This window comes from Procambarus clarkii, chromosome 52 (genome assembly GCF_040958095.1).
Source record: "Procambarus clarkii isolate CNS0578487 chromosome 52, FALCON_Pclarkii_2.0, whole genome shotgun sequence".
Lineage (NCBI taxonomy): Eukaryota > Metazoa > Arthropoda > Malacostraca > Decapoda > Cambaridae > Procambarus > Procambarus clarkii.
In genome coordinates, this window is record NC_091201.1 from 27,540,597 (window position 1) to 27,564,116 (window position 23,520).

Consider the following 23,520-nt stretch of genomic DNA (forward strand, 5'->3'; position numbering starts at 1 on the left):
AACCCTGTGAATATTTTGAGGTTAACTTTATTCTTGGGCAGGAATACCAAAATAGTGTAGCTGGGTCATATAATAAACAAAATAATTACCACAGGATTTCTGACCTGGCCATTTGCAATCTGAAACAAACATTTTCATGGAATGTTATCTGCCGTTTCAAAAACAAAAGCAATGTACAGTAGTGAATACGAGCAGAAAATGTTAAGAATTGTTTAAATTTGTGCACTAATAAAATTAGTAATAATTAATAAATTTATTATAAAATGTCTTGAAGTGCAGAGGTGAAATTCTTGAAATAGTCATAATAAAATGTCTTTAAGTTCAAAGGAACCATCAAATTTTGAATATTTTATCAAGATGAATTATGATGTGATAGATAATGGAATTAATATTATATATTACCAGAATAACAAAATTATGGAGAAAAACTTTAAGCAATTGCATACTTCTATTGGAGTACTTTCATCCAAAACAGCACTGGAGGATGACTGAGACTTCAGGAGAGGAATAGCCCCAAACCTATGAAGAACAGGCAGAAGAGGAGCACTGGTTCCATGGCTGCTGACACGGTTATCCACCTGTCAAAACAAAGTATTGTAATCAATGAAATAATGAATGATAAACATGTCATCTCATCTTCAATTTTGCAAACTGCCTGCTTGACTTGACTACTGATGACTTATGGTAGCCTACTAATATGGCTCCAAGGCATCTTGCCCGAACCACTCCCCTAGACTGGACAGCTATCCGAAGCAGGTATGTACAGTATTTATCTTCCGAGTCACTAATCGGACATCCCTGTTGGGGGAATCCATTTGTCAGTTTCATTTTGTTGACTTATGTATGTCATCATTTATGTTTGGTAAGTTCTAACATCTAAAACCAATGTTATGTATCAGTATCAGATCCTTCTAAAGTATCAGAGTATTCATATCATCTAATAAGTCTGTATTGGCTTCAGTCTAAGTGGTCTAAGTCTTGGCATTAATACAATACTTTTTAAAATATCAGTAGTGGCCATGAACCAGAAACTGCACCCTATTGTAATGCTGACTATCAGGGTACTGTAATCATCATGCACTCGATCACTGAGCCACACAACATCCCAAAGCAATCTATACCTGATTTCTGCCAGAGTCCCACAGCTGCAGTAGGAGTGTAATGACGGTCAGTAAAGTTGACAAAGTAGCTCGCTGTAGGGCCAGGTGAAGCAGGAGAGAGAGTGCCATGTGTCGGTCTCCCAGCGGCACACGTGTCATGCTGCTCCCGCCTGATCCTAACCACAAAACATGTCAAGTTATTTCCTGTGGAAAACCTAGCCCTAGTGAAGGATAGCTAATTTTATAACTTAATTTGAGGCTAGGTCAATATTATTTCCAACAAGGCATAGGATCCAACTGTCCACCTCAATTATCTGCAATTAAAGACTGAATACCTAAAAACAAGGTAAAGTGAGTGGCTTTGTTAATGAAAGATAATTAAATAATTCAGGGAAGGAAGGAGGAATAAGAAGGGAGAGGGAAAGAAGAGGGAGACAGGTAGAGGATGGGGTAAATAATAGGGAGAAGGTGGGAAATTGCAGGACGGAGGAGAAATAAGGATTACATACTTATGGAAAACACTAAATAATTAATTACAAAGCTGCCAACTTACCTCCAGGAACCTGGCTGAGAACAACGGATGTGAGGAATTTTTGTGACCGTTCAACAACATCAAGCCATACCGATGACACACTAGACTCGTCAAACAACGTTGCTTCAGGTAGTGTTTCCAAAGCCTCAAGGGATTCCTAAGAAAAAAGGAATTTTGTATATGTTCTTATTTCTAATGCTGAAGTTTAGCCTGAATAATTGAGCTAAATTCAGCTAGAGCTATTAAATTTTAAGTCTTAAGAAATTTTAATTGTTTTATCATGTACTCAAAGCAAATTCTTATAAAAGAATTGTTTGGGAATATTCATTAAATATCCGTAACTCAATATTACTGTGCATGCTTTCAAATTTACCTACATACATTGGGTTGTCAGCCAGTTTCAATGAATTACTACCAAAGAGGACAAAATCAATAGATAATATATTTATTGGTGTAATATTAAAAACTTAATTAAAAAATTAATTACAAAAAATTAAGAAGTTCCATATTATAAGCCGAGTTTATAATATTCTATGCATTGGGAACACGGCAAGTTAATATTACGAAAGCTGGCACCATAAAAAACTAAAATCACGACCAATCATGACAGACTACTAAAACATCTCTATTTGCCCAACAAGATGAAGGAAGATAACAGTTAAAAAGCCCATAATATTTTTTCATATTCCTCTCCTTAAAACAAACCAGTAATTATCGTCTTCCAATGTATAATACCTTAGCACCAATTGTGCTAAATAATTTGGTTATCACATTCTTTAATTAAGTTAAAAACTAAATTTTGACAAGTTGTATTGCATTGCTAAGTTTATATTACCTTGTGTTTTGGTATAAAAGAGACAAGAAATAATGTAGTTCGAAATAAAGAAGTGAGAGTTACCTGCAATAGTTCTGTACAGAGATCAGCATCTTCCCCTGATCTCCATGCCCTTCTTAAGAAAGCAAAAGCAAAATTGAGTGCTGCCCTTGATCCAACTCTAGCTAATCCAAGAGTTGCCCGTTCTGCTCCAGCTCCTCTGCCAACCCTTCCTTCACCCCACACATTTGGCATCTGAGCTTTTTTCTTGCCTACAGTCTCGCTGGATTTTACTTCTGGTGGCCTAGCTCGCTTGAGTGCAACAAGGTATCTGAAAATGATAATGCATTATGTATTACAAAATACATTTGATTTATAAAATTTATCCGACATTCCAGATCCTTAGCAATTTATATTTTGCCATCACCATCCTAAGCGTATTCAGCTACAGTATATGTACAGGTACCAGTATATCTTCTTGCGTTCAATGCTTTTAAGAAAAAAGCATGCTCTCAATAAATTTACCATTAATCATTATAATACATTTTAGTTAGTGACTGCAAGAGTACCTATGAGCCACCATGAAGCGTTGCTGAAGACGGCTAGCAGAAAGTGTAGTAGATGCTGCATCTAAACATGTCAGCCGCTGCTCCTTGACAAGTGCATCAAGACATTTCTTCAAATCTTTTTCTTCTGGTTGTGGCCCCCATGTCCAACCCTCCAGGAGTGAAGATGAGGGAGGAGATGCTCCTTGTCCACTTTCTAGTTCTCGTTCAGCCTCCTCTCGATCAAGCTTTTGACAAGGTCCACAATTGCAACCACTTTGTGGCCCACAGATACCATCACAACAAGGACACGTCAATACTCGCATACTGCAATAGTAGTGTCCACTTTCCCCTAAACAGAAATACTTAATTAAACACCAAGAACAAATTTTCCAGTACTGTACAGTAATTATATTAAATTTTACATTTCAAATTACTATGGAATATGAATGATTGAATTTTCCTGAATATTTGTTGCCCTATTTTTCTATTATGGTAATACTGTACCAAACTTTATAGTTTGAGGCAATTACTCAAACAATTCTAGTTAGCCAGTCTCATATTTAGTAAACAACAAATAATAGGTGGTAGCTCTTTTTTTATAAGTACTGTACTGTACTGTATTGTACATCTAGATTAATGCCGACTTTACCAACTTCACAGCAAACTAAACAAATATTTGTCAATGCATAAGAGCATAATAGAGTAGACGACTGTATTTATATTTCCAAATTAATATTAATAATTTGTTCTATTAAATTTACTGTTCCATACAAACTGAGATAGAAGGGAAACAATTTAGTTGTATAAAGTAGGCAAGCACTTACCTTTCCGTGCAGTAACACCAGCAGAGTTAAGAATGCCTTCAACATGAGGCCCAGCAACTTCTCCATCCTTTACCATCTGGTTGTACAATGATGGTAGATTATCAGGCTGCAGAAGGCTTTGTAAATCTGATTTGAGCCATTTTACATCCAGACGGGGCTGTGGGCGGAGAGTGACTCCGCCCATGTTCCCCTGCCATAACAGCGGGGAACCCACAGCAGTCATTGTGGATTTATGAACTGAAATTGTAAGTAAAATAGTTAACAACATAGTATCCTTATAGTGAATAAGTGTGTATACAGATTCAATTAAACTAATACAGAACTATGGTAGGGTACACAAAAAAAATCAAACAGTGTAGGATATCTAGCAAGAAAAAAGTTGTACTATAATATAAGGTGCAACCATTTTTAAGCCATGCTTGTGGCTCATGCCATTAAAAGAAAAAAAAAATTGGTTCATTCTGCACCAAGCTTCCGACACTTTCCTTTGACACTTCTGGATTTGACAAACACAAGTCTGATTATTTATTAATGTTGCCTCTAGTCAATAGAGCTCTCTGGCAATCTAGTGGCCACAAAGTGAAAAATTCTCTAATCCTTCAGTGCTCACACATGTATGTGTGTGTATGCACTGGATTCTTGAGGAACAGACTTTTGGAAGTGCTCTGCTTGACTAGGATTTCACTGGTTTTATACCCTTAAGCTATTCAGATTGGCTTATATTGTAATCCCTCAAGTATGACTACAAGTGAAACTCAGACCCTTGGGGAGCAGAAACCTCTTGTACTACTGTAAGGATCATTATTTTAAAACAGTAGTTGAAGGTAAAGCAGTGCCATGATGCTGCTTCTGATTGTTATAATAGGTTAGTTTTTCTTTTAATTTTTTTAATTTTTCTTTTAAATATTTTAAGTGGTGTATACATCCAGGTTGGATACTGGGCTAGCATGTATAGGCTGCCCCCATACAACTTTGTTGGTAGTGAGAATGTCCACTTGCCTGTATTAGAGCATACTTCTCTTGAATTAACATGACTACATACAGTGATTATCAGAGTAAGAAAAGAGAGCAAATAGAGAGATCAGAGTTTATAGGGACTTCCTTTATGTATGAAAACCACAGAGCCCTATTTTACTAGGTAGTGATTTTATTTATTCCAAATGCTGTACTTGTAGAGGATACTATCACAAAGTCAACCCTTGAACCTTTATAAGGGAATTCATCAGTCATGACAAAACCAATACTTAGCGATATTCTCATCATTTTTATAAAAAAACTTTAGTCACCTCTAATAGCCACACACTATGATATGTAAACAGGCAAATCAATACCAAGAATTAATGACACTATTGACACCCAATGACCCCAGATAGAGGTGTCAGTCATCTTGCAAACTCTGGGTAGCCAAACAAAGTTGAAGCCTAATGGCAAATTCTAAACCCAATTGAGAAAAATGCATCAAAATCTAGTGACCTCTGGTAGTGTAAGAGTCACCCACTAAGCCCATGTGCTCACTATGAGGTGACCAAGACCCACTAACTCTTGGCCATGTCAGCATCAGACACCATCTTATTCAAAGTGCCAAGACCCTTTCCTACCTCTTTCCAAATACTGTACTGCATAGAGCAAGCTCTACTACTACTACTACTAAGAACACTAATAACAATACATAGTATACACAGGACTTTGGACCACACTGAAGAGGATGAATATATATAAGTAAAAATGCCTCTAACAATATACATATGAGAGACATTGGGAGTCGTTTTTCAGGTAGTTTCTAAATGAGCAGAATTCTGTTAAAATCTAGCTCTCCATTTTTATATTTTCTCTTCAGGTACCAAATCAGGTCTTTCAATGGGCCACAGAAAATAATATGGTATTTAATGAAGATAAGCTCCAGCTCACGCATTATGGAACAAATGAAAATATAAACACACAAACCACATACAAAACAGTCAAATCATATCATAGAACATAAAAGCATCAGTATAAAGCATTTGGGTGTAATCATGGCAGAAGACCTTACTTTAAAAAGAATACAATAAAGTAGCCACAACTGGAAGAAAAATGACAGGTTGGATAACAGGAACCTTTCCAACAAGAAATGCCATACCAGTGATGCTACTTTTCAAAATGCTAGTGCTCTTTAAGAGTGAAATACTATTTTACAATAACAGCTCCTTTCAAAGCTGGAGAAATTGCTGACCTGGAGAGTGTGCAGAGATCCTTCACTTCCAGAATCCACTCAACAAACCATCTAAATTAATGGGACTGACTAAAATGCTTAAATCTGAATACTCTTAGAGTGCAGGGAGAAATACATAATAATTTACATGTAGAAAATATTAAGAGGGGCTGGTCCCAAATCTGCACACAGAAGTAACATCACATGTAACCAGAAGGTATAGCAGGATGTGCAGAATACCCCCGTTGAAAAGCAGAGGTGCAATAGGTACTCGAGAGGAAACTACAGTATCAACATCAGAGGCCTGATGTTGTGTTCAAGAGAGAAAGAGATAAACCACCACCAAAGGATACCTGATCAACCAGGTTGTGATTCATACCAGACCATCAACCAAGAGGCCTGGTCAGAGACCGGGCCACGGGGACCTTGAACCCTGGAACCACAGCACGGTGAGGTAACCAAGAACAACACTCGATCTGATACACAATGTTGTATTGCGAAGAAGATACACAATGTTGGTCATTCCATGCCAAATCACCAAAAAAAAAAAATGGACTTTTCAGCCCTGCTGACTGTTACATTCCTCTACTAATACCACTATACGTTTCTCTACAGGACTATATCGACGTCTGTTAGATTACGAACTGTGACTCAACCTCCCACTGACATTTCTCCACTAAGGGGCTATACTCTCATTGTCTTCTCCAAATTTAGATTGGCAGGACACACACGACATAGTCCCATCAATACCCTTAATAACAACCCCACCATCATGTAAGCCCCCAGCCACACCAGACTCCTGCCCCATCAAGGCCTCCAAGTTACACACTGACCAACAAGTCAACAACCTGGTCGACACTAGTTACTGAATATAATTCAGCTTAACATAGAACTAAACCAGGCTGTGTTACCCAGATACACTTAAAACACCTGCTTGCCAATGGTGCCATCGAACCACATAAACAAAATATATATACAAGGACAAGCCAGCGTGACAGACAACACAAACTGAAGCATATAGGCGCAGAAGCGCCCCCCACCATCATCTTCCCCGTGTGTGACCCTCACACCTCACCATGTGGGCCTCCTCCAGGAGCCACTTAACACAGAGACAAGGGCAAAGGTTCACCTTAAACAGGGAGTGTGTGGGACATGACGAGGGGGCTGCGGGCGTGGACTCCCTCAACACCTGGATCGATGTTTACAGCTGGCGTTATCCTCACCGAGCCTCCCTTACTACCTCTACCTTCACATCTCACTCATCAACAAACTCTTCCATTATTGTGACAGATTTTAATATTTTGTATTATAATTTGCATGTGTAAATGTTTATAATCTAATGGCTAGCCACTCCCGTGAAACGTGATAATACACTCAACTACGCATTCCAATATTTTGTGACCTCACTTAAATTAGCATATTTATCACTTATTTTCACCTCCAAAACTGCTTCATAAATTAGCTAAAGGAAAACTTGCAATAGAATCAGCACTAATAGCCATGAAGAACAACGAAAGCAACAATTATTAAGGTGGTTGTTTTCCATGGCCTAAGTAAAAACTGTATAATTATAATTCATTGTGTCGGGGGACAGGACGCCAGAGTGTATCTATACACGTTTGCCTTTTATCGATATCCCCCCAAGGTCAAATTACTGACCCCGCCTAGGAAGTAACCTCCCAACAAGCTGACTAACTCCTAATTAAGTACCTACTCCAACCAATTATGCTGAACGCTAGAGCGACGGTCTCGCTTCATATGCAAGTCGGCGTTCAATCCTCAACCGTCCAAGTGGTTGGGCACCATTCCTCCCCCCCCCCCCGTCCAAGCCCAATCCTTATCCTGATCCTTTCCAAGTGCTATATAGTCGCAATGGCTTGGCGCTTTCTCCTGATAGTTCCTTTCCCTTACTGCTAGGTGAACAGGCACATTAGTGCACATTACCGATATGCTTTAATATACCTACTGATCTCTCATTTTTTCCTTACAATGTACCTGTTATCATTTTATAAGTTTTGCTAGAATTTACCTACTAAAAATTATCTGTTAGAATAAGAACCTGCCCGAAACGCTGCGCGTGCTAGTGGCTTTACAAGAATGTAATTACCAGGCTATGTATCCTCACAAACCCAATGTACCTTCTTGTATATAAATAAATAAATAAGGTGAAAGGAAATGTACCCGACAATTCTGCCTCGCCCGGCGGGATTAGAACCCGAAATTCTCGATTGTGCGTCGAGAACGAACGCGACTGTGCTACTGGGACCCCTCTATATCTATCTATCTATCTACCTATCTATCTATCTATCTATCTATCTATCTATCTATCTATCTATCTATCTATCTATCTATCTATCTATCTATCTATCTATCTATCTATCTATCTATTTACCGTCCCCTTGTCCCCTCTCCTCTCCCCTCATTTATCATCTTTACTACATATTTTCTTCGCCATAGTACTATTTTCATCAACATAACCATCTTCACTACTCACTACCTTCATCACTGTCACCCGAATGGGTTCACTTCATCTTTTAGATTTAGAGGAACTCATGAAAGTGCGCTGTGAACTCTACGGAAATCACATTCCGATTTTATTTCAGACCTCATTTAAAATCGAACGTGGTAGGCTAGGTTACAGGCTGATATTTCCTAAATCATTTAACTTAAGCCTACCCTACGAGCCTATGTCCGTCCCGTACTCCAGACTATTACCCCTGCAAATCTGGGTGAGGCTAGCCCCAATTTAAGTGCCTGGTGTACAACTTTTGACAGACAGACATATATTTATATACAAGAAGGTACGTTGGGTTTATAAGAGTGCATAGCAATGATGTTTTTATACTCTTGTAAAGTCACTAACACGCATAAAGTTTCGGACAAGTCCTTAATCTAACAGATAATTTTAAGTAGGTAATTTGTAACAAAATAGAAAATGTTAACAGGTACATTGTAAGAAAATTTGAAGAAAATTAGTGGGTACATTATAATAAAATTTGAGGATTATCATCAGACACATTGAGGCATAATTTGAAGAGTGTCAGCAGATACATTGTGGCATAATTTGAAGAGTGTCAGCAGATACATTGTGGCATAATTTGAAGATTATCAACAGGTACATTGTGGCATAATTTGAAGATTATCAACAGGTACATTGTGGCATAATTTGAGGATTGTTTCTAGGTACATTGTAGTCACATTTGCGTTCAACATAACAACCAAGATGTAAGATGATGGCAGTGATTACAACGGTGAAGTTGTATAGTATACATACTCCATGTGTGTATTTACCCCTGCAGGATCGAAGCTGTTAGCTCTTGGATCCCGTCCTTGTGCGGTTAGAAATGTGGGGTTCCGACCTATTTTCCTCTTATGTACCTGATTTTCACGCGAGGGGCCACTAATACTAGTGGGCCCTCACGTGAATTATTAGGAAGTATTAGGGGCCCTTCAAGTAGCCCTAATACTAGTGGCCTTGATGAGGACACGAAGCCGACGGCTTGCCTAAGGTGCCCCGATTTGTCCTGATGATTTTTTCAAGCGGGATTTTACAATTCAGCAGTTTTGGCATTTACAGCTTCGGCGGGTAGGTAGTTCCATGGGTTTAAAATCCTGTGGGTGAAAAAGCATCCCCCGTTTTCAGTTTTACACCATGGCTTATTGAGCTTAATTGAGACCGATACTCTTTGTTTCCGTTACATCTGACCAAATTAAGAAGTATGGATCAGCATCCTCCAAATTGTTCAGTATTTTAAATGTTTCGATGAAATCGGGCCTTTTATGCTTGCAGTATTGTTAGCCCTGAGGCCCTGTAATATTGGAAAAGCATTCCTGAAGCTGGTAAGCATTTCAAGTTGAAATAAGATTTTCAGGCAAATATTTAATTACCTTCAAAACTTTCCCAGATATAGTTTTCTAAACGGTGATTGAGGTTGCAGATTCAAATGGAGCGAGCAACACTGATATAATCCGCAGATGGGTCAACCAAGTTATAGAAATAGCACATGCATGCAAGCCAAACATCCTTTAGTAATCTATGCTGTAATTTATGTTGTAATCTATGCTGTAATCTATGCTGGAGGCACATGGCATCCAGGTGGAGGGGGTAGGGGGCGCGGGCCGCATTCAAGGAGGAAGCCAGTGTCAGAAGTGAACGGCCACGAGCACCAACACGCACCACCAGCTCCCTGCTCCAACACCAGCCCCTCTCCTCCAACACAAGCCCTTTGTTCCAACACCAGCCCCCTGTTCCAACACCAGCCCCTCTGCTCCAACACCAGCCCCTCTGCTCCAACACCAGCCCTCTACTCCAACACCAGCCCTCTGCTCCAACACCAGACCTCTGTTCCAACACCAGCCCCCTGTTCCAACACCAGCCCTCTGCTCCAACACCAGCCCTCTACTCCAACACCAGCCCTCTACTCCAACACCAGCCCTCTGCTCCAACACCAGCCCTCTACTCCAACACCAGCCCTCTACTCCAACACCAGCCCTCTACTCCAACACCAGCCCCTCTGCTCCAACACCAGCCCTCTATTCCAACACCAGCCCCTTTCCTCCAACACCCGCCCCTTTCCTCCAACACCAGCCCCCTGCTCCAACACCAGCCCCCTGCTCCAACACTAGGTCCTCTGCTTCAACACCAGACCCAACCCTCCAACACCAATTTGGTATTTTAAAAGTTTTAAACAAACATGTTTGACTATGCCAAATTATAATATTATATCTTATATTATTGTATATATCTTATGTGTGATTTTTTTCCACAGGCTGAACAAAAATCCCGGAGGCGGCTAGTTTATTGTGCGCCCCATACTCATCCTGTGAGCAGTAGCGCAAAAAAGGATTACAGACTACGCAAAAAGGTCTTTGTCAGGCCTTACTGGATTTTTTGCATCATTAATCACAATCAGTCTGCACACTTTATCTATCCTTCTCTGCTCTGTTTTATTTTAATTACTGTATCAAAGAACTCCAGTAAGATAGGCATGATTTCGGTTTCCTAGAGCCATGTTGATGTGTATTTACATGTACAGTCCTTTCTTGGTGTCTTCTCGTTAATATTCTTTCTTTCGAGTAGTTTACATAGGTAATTACGAACACACAAAGCATCCTGAGTGTAGTTACAGGATGAGAGCTATACGCTCGTGGTGTCCCGTCTTCCCTGCACTCTGTCATATAACGCTTTGAAACTACTGACGGTCTTGGCCTCCACCACCTTCTCGCCTAACTTGTTCCAACCGTCTACTACTCTGTGAAAGTGAATTCTCTTACATTTCTTCTGCAGCTTCGTTTTAGTTAGTTTAAATATATGACCACTTGTTCTCTTCCCTATCAATTTTGTAGATTCCCGTTACTATTTTGTACGTAGTGATCATATCACCTCTTTTTCTTCTATTTTCTAGTTTGGGCATATTTAATGCCCCTAACCTTTCCTCGTAGCTTTTGTCCTTCAGTTCCGGGAGTCATAAAGTTGCATGTCTTTGCACCTTTTGCAGTTTGTTGATGTGCTTCTTAAGAAATGGGTACCATATTCCATAATCATATATTCCATAAAGGATATTCCAACTTTGGTTTAACAATGATTGTGAACAATTTCTTTAGTATTTCACCATCCATGAATGTAAAAGCAGTTTTGAAATTGGAAAGTGTAGCATAGGCTCCTCGTACAATATTCCTTATGTGGTCCTCAGGTGATCGTTTTCTATCTAGAACCACTCCTAAATCTCTTTCTTTATCATACTTTTTCACATAATTTGTAGGCTGTGTGTGGTCTATTTTTTCCTATTCCACATCCCATAATATGGCATTTATTCGCATTAAATTCCATCTGCCAAATGGAATCCTTTCACTTTTGTTGTGTTTTTTTTTGAAGGGCATGATAATCGTCTAAATTTCTTATCTTCCCTAGTATCTTAGCATCATCAGCAAACCTGTTTATATAATTGTGTATTCCTTCTAGTAGGTCGTTTATGGAGACAATGAACATTACCGGTGTAAGAACTGAACCACTCGTGACATTTCTCCAGTCAGATAATCAGCTTACTGTCCTCATTTTCCTGCCAGTTAGTAAATTTTTCATCCATGTTAGAAGCCTACTTGTCACTCCTCCAGTATGTGGTGCCCAACCACTTGAGTTGGACGGTAGAGCAACGGTCTCGCTTCATGCAGGTCGGCGTTCAACCTCCAACCGTCCAAATAGTTGGACACCATTCTTTCCCCCCGTCCCATCCCAGATCCCTTTAATTCCAAGTGCTTTATAGTCGCATGGCGCTTTCCCCCTGATAATTCCTTCCCTCCTGCCGTATGTTCCAGCTTCCAAAACAACCTCTTGTGTGGGACTGTCGAAAAGCGTTTTTTTAAGTCTAGATAGATGCAGTCAACCCAACCATCTCGTCCTGTAAAATTGTGGCTCTATCATAGAAATCATGTGCGTGCGTGTGTGTGTGCGTGCGTGCGTGTGTGCCTCGGGGCTGGCACAGGAAGAGACCAGCACCCTGGTCAGAGCAACAGGACAGTACAATTGCCACGTCTACCTAGTTTCTCATCTGCTAGAAGGGAGAACGAGCCTAATGAGCAAATGTGGTATAAGGTATAAGGTGAACTTATGCTGGGAGGGAGGAAGAGACTGATGGGTGGAGGGAGGAAGGAAGAGTAGGGGAGGGAGGAAGGGAAGGGTGCCAGACTTCCCCCAGCAGAGAGACCATGCCGGGGGAGGTGGTGAAGGTGGAGGGAGGTCCTTCCTGTGGTATACTGTAGGGCTCGCCTGGCCTGGTTGTGTTAAGAGGGAGAGAGGCACTCACGGACGGCGCTCCTCACTCCGCTACCACACCTCCTCATATCCTCTTCCTCCTCCTCTCCAGTCACCTCCTCATTCTACCTCTTTCCCAAGTGATATATTCGCAACTGTTTTCTTCGCGTGGAATTATTTTGTGCTCCTTGAGGGAAGATTAAGGTGTGGGACTTGCTGTTGTGTCAGGCGCGTCGTGCCCCGCTCTCCGCCAGGACTCGCCAAGCATTTACGTGTTCACTTGCGATACTTGTGCATCTTTCCTCCATCATGGCGGCTTAGTCTATGTTTATTCAACAGTTTACGAGCCGGGCAGCGCTACGAGGACGGTCTCGCCCCGAGGTTGCTCTCGACGACCTTGTAGCGCTTCGGGACTCATAAACCCTTTAATAAATGCAAACGTTGCCGCCGTGATTGTATCCTGCTCCCACCACTGCCGCTCTCATCGCACGGTTTAACACAACTTTTGACAACTTAATGAGTGATTGTGTAACTGATTTACCTGAATTTAACGAGAGGGGCCGCTATATCTCTAGTGGCCTCGATGAGGCGTCCAGGATCATGGTAATGAAAACTATCTAAACTACAAACTTGCATGGCAGCTCTGCTCTTTGTTTCTAGGTGATCCTAGAGCAACGAACAAAGGTGGACCCGTGAAGCAGCTATAGGTATGCCTGGTGACTGCTTCACACGTACATGTATCTCACCTTCCTCACGCTAACACACACACACTCTTCTTTCCTGGACTGGTAATTAGGGGCGGGGGATATTGACGAAAGTGATGCAAGGGAAGTAATTTGTTGGGTGTGTCAGATGGTGGTGACCCTGGCGGTGGTGGTGGACGGGGCGACGGAGGGCGGGCTGGAGGCCGGCGCCAGGCAGGTCCTCGCACACGTCCGCCCACACTGGCTACTCCACACCCTACACTTCAAGGTAAGCTGCCTCCACACCTTCCACTTCAAGGTAAGCTGCCTCCACACCTTCCACTTCAAGGTAAGCTGCCTCCACACCTTCCACTTCAAGGTTAGTTGCCTCCACACCTTCCACTTCAAGGTAAGATGCCTCCACACCCTCCACTTCAAGGTAAGCTGCCTCCACACCCCACAGCTTGTACTTCAGGTTAATGTATATATATGTGTACTCCCTAGTGCTTGCCCCTTCACTAGCTTCCCCTCACAGTGCTTGCCACCCCCTCGCTGCCCTCCACTAGCTCCCCCCCCCCCCTTTCACGAAGCCTATTAGTGACTCAGGGAAAGAGATCTAGCACTGCATGCCCCGACTACTAGCCTTATTTTGCCTGATACATTATGATATTGCTAAACTTTCTTTCTCGAGTCTGGCCTTAACGTTGTGGGTGGAGGTGGCTTCCACAACTTCTTTCAGTACATTCCACCTGTTGACCGCCCGTGCAGGGTACGAGTACTTTATGGCATGTATACATTTGCGTTTCCAGCTTCGACCTATGTCCTCTTGTCCTACTTTTTCTCAATTTAAACAGGCTATCATTGTCCATCGTGTCTGTTACCTTCAGTATCTTGTATGTTGTGATCATACCTCAAAATTTCTTCTCTCCTCTAGTGTGTTAAGAGGAGAGAAGCCTCATCCTATTCTTGTAGTCGTCATAGTTTAAGACTCATGTTCAGGGTATATATATAACTCAGGTCTTATCCTTGTGGCAAATCTCTGATTCTGTGTTTGTTTAATATATTTGAGAAAGCCAGGGCTACATGCTGGCGCCGCATACGCCAATATTGGTCTCACGTACATGACGTATAATGATCATCTGAGCGATTTCCTTTTGAGTCTACTGGTGTAATTACCTAAGTGTAGTTACCTAAGTGTAGTTACAGGATGAGAGCTACGCTCGTGGTGTCCCGTCTTTCCAGCACTCTTTGTCATATAACGCTTTGAAACTACTGACGGTCTTGGCCGTCGTGTATGTTATTATTGGTGTCATTCATGCATACATAGCTGAAGTAATGCCGTTTATGAGTCCCTTCGTCGAGAAGTTGAATGCAGCATCGACTGCAAGGCCTGCAAGGTCATGTTCCTTTTTGACTTCATGAGTTGCTTCCTTCTCAGTTGGTACGGCACCACCGGCCTCCTCGCCTCTCATCCTCATTTGTTCCTCCTCTCATCCCACTCAACTCTTTCAATCACTCGTCGGACCATTTATGTAACTTCTCCATATCTTCTTGCAGCCGTTCTTCCCATTTGTTTAACATACGTAAATTGTTGGACAAATACTGAGAGGAAGGATGAGATCTCTGGCAGAAGGTGGTACGGGTTTATGAAGAACATCGCGGGAATCCAGTACTGATCCTCGAGGGCCTCTGCTTGCTACTAGTCTCCACCTCCACGTCTCTTCCCTCATGATGAATGATAATGATAATAATGATCTTTAATCAGATAAAAGTACATACATACAAAATTAGTTACTTACAAACAGAATGTTGGATTTTTAGATAGATCTAGTATATACTATGACTGAAGCCGCTAACACGCATAGCGTTTATGGCCGTTTTCTTTGTTACTTACTCCGTCTACTCTCTAGGTACTAAGGAGTACTCTTTCTAGGAAGGGAGTGTACTTTCTCTTCCTGTTTATACATTTTACAGTTATCCGCATGTTAATATTTTTTAATTTGCCCAGTTTATGAATGATTGGAATGTATCCGTCTTCCGTTCAATACTGTCTTTATTTACTGCAGCCTTAGCAAGGGCGTCAACTTTATCATGTTCCTGCAGGCCAATGTGAGAAGGAAAGCACAACATTTTTATATTTACCCCCTTGTTAAGGATGCTTATATATCTAGTGTCTGGCTTCTGAGACAAGCACGTTATTGCTTGATTGCAAACTGTTTATTGTTAGTAGTGAGGAAAGGGAGTCGGAAATAATTAAGCTGTCTACTTCAGAGTTGTCAATAATTTCGAGTGCTACCAGTATTGCTACCAATTCAGCTGGCATTATAGATGCCCAGTTACTAACTCTTACATTCCTTTGAATTGTGCTGCCATCGGGCTGATGAGCAATAACAGCACTTCCTGCCCTCCCTGTAGCTGTATTGAGTGATCCAGTCAGTGTATATGATCTGTGCTATGTTGTTTTCAGCTTGTATATTGTGAACGTGTTCTATGGTGCTTAATTTAGCAGCAAGCTGAGCATGAGGGTTGTTTGCGATTAGTTTCTTGGTGGGGTATGCAGGGGTCAGGATGTCAAAAGGTACTATCTGCCAGGGTGGAAGGAAGTGCTGTACTCTTTCATCTGTACATACACCGTGTAGTATCATCATTGTAATATGAGTGGCTGTTCTTTGAATCCATTTAGACTCGCTAGTTCCATTACGCATATGTGTTCTTACAGTTCAACTGATACAATGTCGTTTCGGTCCGTCCTGGATCATTATCAATCAAGTCGAGTGTGACGACAGGCGGACCGAACCGTCGTCGTTTCTTTATCTTCTGGTGTGTGGCTTGGTCCTCATTGTTAATGTTTGTGTTTGGTTCTTGTATTCAGAGGTACACGTCGGGGGTGACGAACACCCTGGTGGGGGTGTGGTGCCACGCCGAGGCCGAGCAGGTCCTCGTCAGAGTCTACGGCAACAACACCCATCTCTTCATCGACAGACAACAGGAGATTCACACCATGCAGGTAATAACACACACACGCACACACACACACACACACACACACACACACACACACACACACACACACACACACACACACACACACACACACAACCAAAGAGCCAAAGCTCAACCCCCGCAAGCACAATTAGGTGAGTACACAACCAAAGAGCCAAAGCTCAACCCCCGCAAGCACAATTAGGTGAGTACACACACACACACACACACACACACACACACACACACACACACACACACACACACACAAACACACACCTGAACATACTATGGCTTCACACCATCATACCAGGCGACAAAAATCATCCCAGAACTAAGTCGACCCTTAAACTAAGAAAGGTTGAGGCCCTCAGGGCTAACAACACTGCAAACCAGACATGACAAGGCTGTTCTCGTCAAAACCTCTAAAATACTGACCAGTTTGGAGGATACTGATCCAGACCACTTCTCCAGAAGGTCAGATGTAACACAAACAAGGAGCAACGGTTTCAAGCTCAACAAGCCGCAATGTAGGACACAAAACATGTTTTTCGTCCTTATAGTTTTAAGCCCATGGAACCGCCTACATGTCGAAGCCTTAAATGTCAAAATATTAATGCACTTCGAAATCCAGCTTGATAAAATCATCATTAAAGAAAAATGGAGGAGGACCTTTGACAAGCCACCGGCTTCCTGTCCTCGTCGAGGCCACTAGAGAGATAGTGGCCCCAGGTATATTCAGGTATACCACCGCCAAAGCACACTTCAATCCAGCCAGTCCTCTTGACGTGTCACATCGTATCAAATGCAACTGTCTTTGCCTCACCTGAAGAGTGCGTGACAAGGCAGAAACGTTTGGGCACGTTTCCTGTCGCACAATGCCTCTGTTCACCTAGCAGTAAATATTTACCCTGGAGGTGAGTAATTATCAGGAGAAAGTACTAAGCCAGAGAGTTGGATCAAATGTTCACATGTTCCCCAGATATTTTGATCAATTATTCACATGTTCCCTATATATTTTGATCAATTATTCACATGTTCCCCAGATATTTTGATCAATTATTCACATGTTCCCCAGATATTTTGATCAATTATTCACATGTTCCCTATATATTTTGATCAATTATTCACATGTTCTCCAGATATTTTGATCAATTATTCACATGTTCCCCAGATATTTTGATCAATTATTCACATGTTCCCTATATATTTTGATCAATTATTCACATGTTCCCCAGATATTTTGATCAATTATTCACATGTTCCCCAGATATTTTGATCAATTATTCACATGTTCCCCAGATATTTTGATCAATTGTTCACAAGTTTTTCAGATTCTAGTTTTATGTTATATTTTAGATCTAAGTCAAATCACTGTATATGACATTTTGATGCATAAATCCCCTAAGGCCGAAAACAGACGTAACTATATATCACAGCAGTTGGCAAAATTGACGAAATGTCCCGTTTTCTATTCGTGGGAACTCGATTAGGTCAAGTTAGGTTCGGGCACTTTAGTGCATCAATTTAATGACGTCGTGGACGCTCGAGAGGACGGGCTGTGTAGTGGTGGTGATGGTGACTGGGCTGGTGGTGATGGTGACTGGGCTGGTGGTGATGGTGACTGGGCTGGTGGTGATGGTGGTGGTGGTGGTGGTAGTAACCGTGGTGGTGGTGGTGGTGCAGGTGGTGCAGGAGGCCGGGTGTGGACCAAAGGTGTTCGCAGCCTTCACTAACGGCCTGTGTTACGCCTTCACTCCGGGGGAGCCCCTCACCTTCAGGGACGTCACCAGGGAGGCGGTCTGGCGCGCCGTCACCCTCCGCGCCGCATCCTTCCACAAGATACAGGTGAGGCGCCGGCTGGCACGACAGGTGAGGCACCAGCTGGCACGACAGGTGAGGCGCCGGCTGACACAGCAGGTGACACAAGGTAGATGTAAACTCCCAGGTGGCCTAAGTTAAGACCCTCCAAATAGCAGAAGTAAACTCCCCTTCCAAGTGGTGCAAGACCCACCAGGTATCACAAGTAAGCCCAACCACTTGGGTTAGACGGTAGATCGACGGTCTCACTTCATGCAGGTCGGCGTTCAATCCCCGACCGTCCAAGTGGTTGGGCACCATTCCTCCCCCTTGTGCCATCCTAAATCCTTATCCTGGCCCTTTCCAAGTGCTATATAGTCGTAATGGCTTGGCGCTTTCCCCTTGATACTTCCTTTGCCCTGCAAGTAGCACAAGGTAGCCCCTAAACTTGTAACCACAAGACTGCACGCAGCACGAGCGTAACATTTCCTAGCGTTACGCTGGTCTACGCTATTCACTAAAGTGACACTAGTTCTAACAAAGGAAGATGAGCAGGTAGTGCAAGAGTGACTAATGTGCGTGTGTCCGGCAGATTGATGACAAGCAGGAGGCCATGCTGTTCCCCAAGCTGCGCCAGTTCCTCGCTCTCCTCCCAGACTCCTTCACTGACGCCAAGACGCAGACCAGGTTCGTAACCGTGTGTGAGAGACGTTACGAACTCACGAGCGAGAGAGGTTACGAACTGGACTTCGCAGCCTCTGAGAGGCTGCGAAGTCCAGCTCCTCAGTCCATTTACGCTATCCAATTCCTGGTGCAACTGTTTGGACGGGCCCTCAAGTCCCACCTCCTTCCATTTCTTTGCTACATATATACTCCGGATAAATACTTTTGTGCGTTTCTATGACACACTTATGCTTTATCTTTCACCGTCTTCAATCTCATTTTCGACAATCGGAAGAGGCTGCGTCCACTTGTCTTTTCCTGTCAGTATCATGTAGCTTGTGTTCTAGTCTCCATGGTTTGTATATCTTATAGTTGTGCCCGGATGATTTTCCAAGATCTTTCTTCGTATTAGAGTTCTTTCCTGTCTCCAGTCTTAATGTATATCTCTGAACTCCACAAGGTCTGGGTCCATGCTGATCCTGCGACCTCAGAACTGCTCTCTCACTCTTGTTTTCCTTACGTGACTATATATGGTGTTTGAGTTGATCTCTTGCCTTTGCTTTTGTGTAATTTTCGAAAACTCTAATTCTTACGAGTCTTGTGTTGTTTTGTATAGCTCTTCTGTTCTGCTATGAACAGAATATTTTGTATATTTATACAGAATTTTTTTCTTTAGGTCTCACATCACTGCCTACTCGCCCATACAGCCATGGATTGGTTGTATGCTTCAAATAGGTTTCTTTCTTGTATGGTGTGTATTTGTTGTGGTCTCTGCACATTTCTGGATTATAAACTCAATTATATCATTCGCAGATTTCCTTTCTAGTTTATTTTGCTCCCTGTAGGCTTCCTCCTGCAAGAAAATTTACAATATTATCCAGTCGTCTTGTCGGTTCCACTATGTGATGTACGAAGACAATTTATATCAATTCTCCATTAATTTTGCTATCCATGTTGTTTCGTACATTGGGATCTCTTGTTGTCTTGATTTCTGTAGAACTGAAGTTTTCTACTACTAGGAACGTTCCTGTTCCAATTCCCGCTGTTTGTGCTGTCTCTGTAACCTCTTGGCTGGTTCTGTTGCTTTAATCATATTTTTCTATAGGCTTTTCAGCTTTTAGGTCGTGTGTATTTGTATACTTATTTAAATATGCTCACCTAAATATGCTTGAAATGTAGAGCGCTAGCTCTTGTATCATGTACAGTTTTCTGAATGCCTTCATTCCCAAGTTTCTAAATGTGATTGTGGACGAGATCCCGCAGTTGTTTACAAGTTAGTGAACAATTCAAGGAAGTAACATTTACAGCAGAGTAGCCAGCATACTCTCCACGCTGTTCTCAAGAACCACCGTGACCAATCTACTTCACTTACCTTGCGCAGGGTGGAGGAGAGCGGGTGCACAAAACAGCAGCTGCTGCAGCTGACGGAGGAGCTGGAGACCCACCTGGTGCCCCTCGCCTGCCCCGTCGTCTTCTGCCACAACGACCTCGTCATGAGGAACATCATCTGGGACGAGCACACCGCCGCCGCCACCTTCATCGACTACGAGTACGCCGGGCCCAATTACCAGCCCTTCGATATTGCTAACCATTTTAACGAGTACTCGGGTAAGGCTATTATCTTGACCTGCATCGTAAACAGGGGTGTTATCTTCACCTGTAGCATAGACAGGGAGGGGGTTACGTGTTATTTTGACTTGCAGCATAGACAGGGGGTGTTATTTCGACCTGAAACATAGATTATCCTAGCCTCTTATTAGGCTATCTTGACCTGTAGCCTAGTCAGGGGTGTTATCTCGACCTGCAACATAGACAGGGGGCGTAATCTTGACCATCCGAACAGACGGGTGCTATCCTGACCTAACACTCATGTTAGGTCAAGCTAACCCGATTATTTACGAGGGGTCATAGGGTTAGCTTGACCTCAAGAGGGCTATCTTGACTTCTCTCATACATTATGTACATTTTCTGTGTCATAAGCTACTGAATGTGTTCAACCTAGTGAGCATGTACTACCTAGTGAAGGCGGCGACTCACGATGACAAGGATGGACGGACACGTACTGTAGGTGGCCGAACTCTCTGACACACAACCTACCAGAGAGTAACGAAGCTCGTCTCCGACAGGCATGGAGAAGCCGGACTTCAGCCTGTGCCCGAGTCCGGAGACGCAGCGGACCTGGCTCAGGAGCTACCTAGGCTGAGTACAGCGGTGTGCCAGCGGAGCAGGTGTCGCCCCACCAAGTGGAGGTGTGGAGAGGCTGGGTTACCAAGTTCACCCTCGCCTCTCACCTCTTTTGGAGCGTCTGGGCCTTCCTGCAGGCATGCCACTCTTCTATTGACTTCGACTATATTGAGTAAGTTTAGAGTCGAGGGTGACACGGGTCTTCCCAATGATTCTGTAGGGAGGGGAAGGCCGTTTTGATTGAATGTCAGGGGTCATCCCTATCTTGAGGTTATCTTGAGATGATTTCGGGGCTTTTTTAGTGTCCCCGCGGCCCGGTACTCGACCAGGCCTCCACCCCTAGGAAGCAACTCTGCCCATTGTTTCTCGCCGGCGCCTGGGATCGAACCCAGAACCACAGGATCACAAGTCCAGCGTGCTGTCCGCTCGGCCGACCGGCTCCCTCCCCTATGACCCTCGTTGTGTCCTGTCACATGACATGACGGAGGAGACAAGCCTCGTTAATGGCAGGTCAATGCCACCTCCCCGGCAATGAATTACTTCACCTAAATTCTCCAGAACACTACATCACATATCTTTTAATTATCAGATATAATTATTTAAATATAGCGTTGCGGCCTTATCACTATCTTTTGATAATTGATGACATATTGCCTGTTACTGATAGATGATTGTGATGCCTGTTGTTTATAAGAGGATTGTGATGCCTGATATCGACCGAGGATTGTGATGCCTGATATCGACCGAGGATTGTGATGCCTGATATCGACCGAGGATTGTGATGCCTGATATCGACCGAGGATTGTGATGACTGATTTCATATAAGATTATATAAGACCAAAATCAATCTTCATATTGATATGATATGAAGACTGACTTTGGTAGTTGTAATGCCTGTTACTAATAGATAAGTGTGGTGCCTGTTACTGATAAATGCCTGTTTCTGGTAGATGATTGTTTTTTTTTATGATAATGACAGAAAAATGAGGGTCGAGATGCGAGTTTTCGAAGTAAATCCGATTTTAAAATCAGTTTACTTTAGTACAGAAAGCCAAACTGTTTGGTTAAAATTGAATTCGAATACATGCCACATTCCTTAGTTACCCCTCTCACTCTACATTCCTTAGTTACCCCTCTCACTCTACATTACCAAGTTACCTCCTCTCACTCTCTGCAGGTACGGCATCGTGCGTCTGGCAGAGTACAACAGCAGGAAGAAGGAGGTGTTTGACCTGGTCCTCCTGCCTTTAACTACCTCCTCCTCCTCGACCTCCTCCTCGACCTCCACATTGGTCTCCTCCTCCACCTCCTCCTCCACCACTGACTCAAGCTCGACGAACACACACTTGGTAAATGAGAGGTTTAATATAGAATTCTCACATGTACTGAAGCCCAGCCGATGGGAAGAATCGGATATAAATTTAACTTTGAAATATTTATATACTGTGTTATAAGTATTTAATGCTATCGCGTGAAAACGTAATTTTTTAGGTATTGGAGTAGTCTTCCACAACAAGAAGGTAGGTAATTTAATATATATCTGATTCGATATCATGACAAATATACAGTTTCTTTTCCAGGTGGAAAAATAAAGAGTGTCCGGAGGAGAGGTGTTGGTAGTGACACGGCTTAGTATCTCCCGCCTGCCTCGCCCACACACCCGAAGACAGGCTTGAAGACGCCGCCTGACTGCCTCTAATCCACCTTCCCAAAAGCTGGATTAGTTTCCTGTCTGACTTGACAGTTTCCCGTCTGCCTTGTTCCCTGTCCAGAATGCTGTTCTTCTCTGCCTTATTCCAGAGTGACAGGATGGGAGAGAGCACCAGATAATATTTTGTAATTAAAACATGTTATTGTAACTGTACAAGGACTATAGGTGCTTGGCCACCATTCCTTCACTCTGTCCTCGTGGCCCTTCCAAGTGCTCTATTGTGATTATTGGCCATTCCCCTTTACACAAATTATTCTGTACCCAATTGTGTTGTTGGTTATATGTAGAGACGTATATATATGCATCGTCTAATATGTGAATCTAATTAAAAATACGTGTTAATGTAATTATGTGTTGCATCCTGCGGATAACACCTGTTACCTGTACAGGTGTTAAGCTTAACGCTTAACTCATTTTAACCCAGAATTCCTATGGTCGGGTACAGGAAACCTCAACATAGGGTTATCAAGTTTCCCAGCCAGGATATCTAAAGTGGTCAATATTGACTCTCAACGGTCAATGTGGCTATCCAAGTGGTCGATAAACAGCTGCAGGGGGGGATCAGTAAAAGTCTGTGGGGTCAGTAAAAGTCTGTGGGGTCAGTAAAAGTCTGTGGGGTCAGTAAAAGTCTGTGGGGTCAGTAAAAGTCTGTGGGGTCAGTAAAAGTCTGTGGGGTCAGTAAAAGTCTGTGGGGTCAGTAAAAGTCTGTGGGGTCAGTAAAAGTCTGTGGGGTCAGTAAA

General features: G+C 42.7%; 2 protein-coding genes across 5 annotated transcripts in view; one reads left to right on the plus strand and one right to left on the minus strand.

Moving 5' to 3' along the window:
• The window catches only part of HERC2 (E3 ubiquitin-protein ligase HERC2), a 124,669-nt gene extending 117,265 nt beyond the window's left edge, over window positions 1-7,404 (minus strand). For all 4 annotated transcript variants that reach the window (XM_069304552.1, XM_069304551.1, XM_069304550.1 and 1 more), the window contains exons 1-7: window positions 7,136-7,404; window positions 3,819-4,055; window positions 3,016-3,343; window positions 2,531-2,777; window positions 1,654-1,789; window positions 1,122-1,276; window positions 447-578 (exon numbers count right to left, since the gene is read on the minus strand). In XM_069304552.1, the coding sequence (XP_069160653.1) occupies window positions 447-578; window positions 1,122-1,276; window positions 1,654-1,789; window positions 2,531-2,777; window positions 3,016-3,343; window positions 3,819-4,041 (1,221 nt within the window). In that variant the 5' untranslated portion in view covers window positions 4,042-4,055; window positions 7,136-7,404. The remainder of the gene's footprint in view (window positions 1-446; window positions 579-1,121; window positions 1,277-1,653; window positions 1,790-2,530; window positions 2,778-3,015; window positions 3,344-3,818; window positions 4,056-7,135) is intronic.
• Window positions 7,405-10,162: 2,758 nt separating this feature from the next.
• Window positions 10,163-23,127, plus strand: LOC123763561 (ethanolamine kinase 1). Its single transcript, XM_045750718.2, is given in 11 exon segments — window positions 10,163-10,676; window positions 10,776-10,871; window positions 13,610-13,729; window positions 16,313-16,447; window positions 18,109-18,270; window positions 18,815-18,909; window positions 20,267-20,493; window positions 21,012-21,082; window positions 21,084-21,241; window positions 22,247-22,418; window positions 22,650-23,127. Coding segments are annotated over 9 exon segments (1,152 nt in total). The 5' UTR covers window positions 10,163-10,676; window positions 10,776-10,871; the 3' UTR covers window positions 22,662-23,127.
• The last annotated feature ends 393 nt before the right edge of the window (window positions 23,128-23,520 follow it).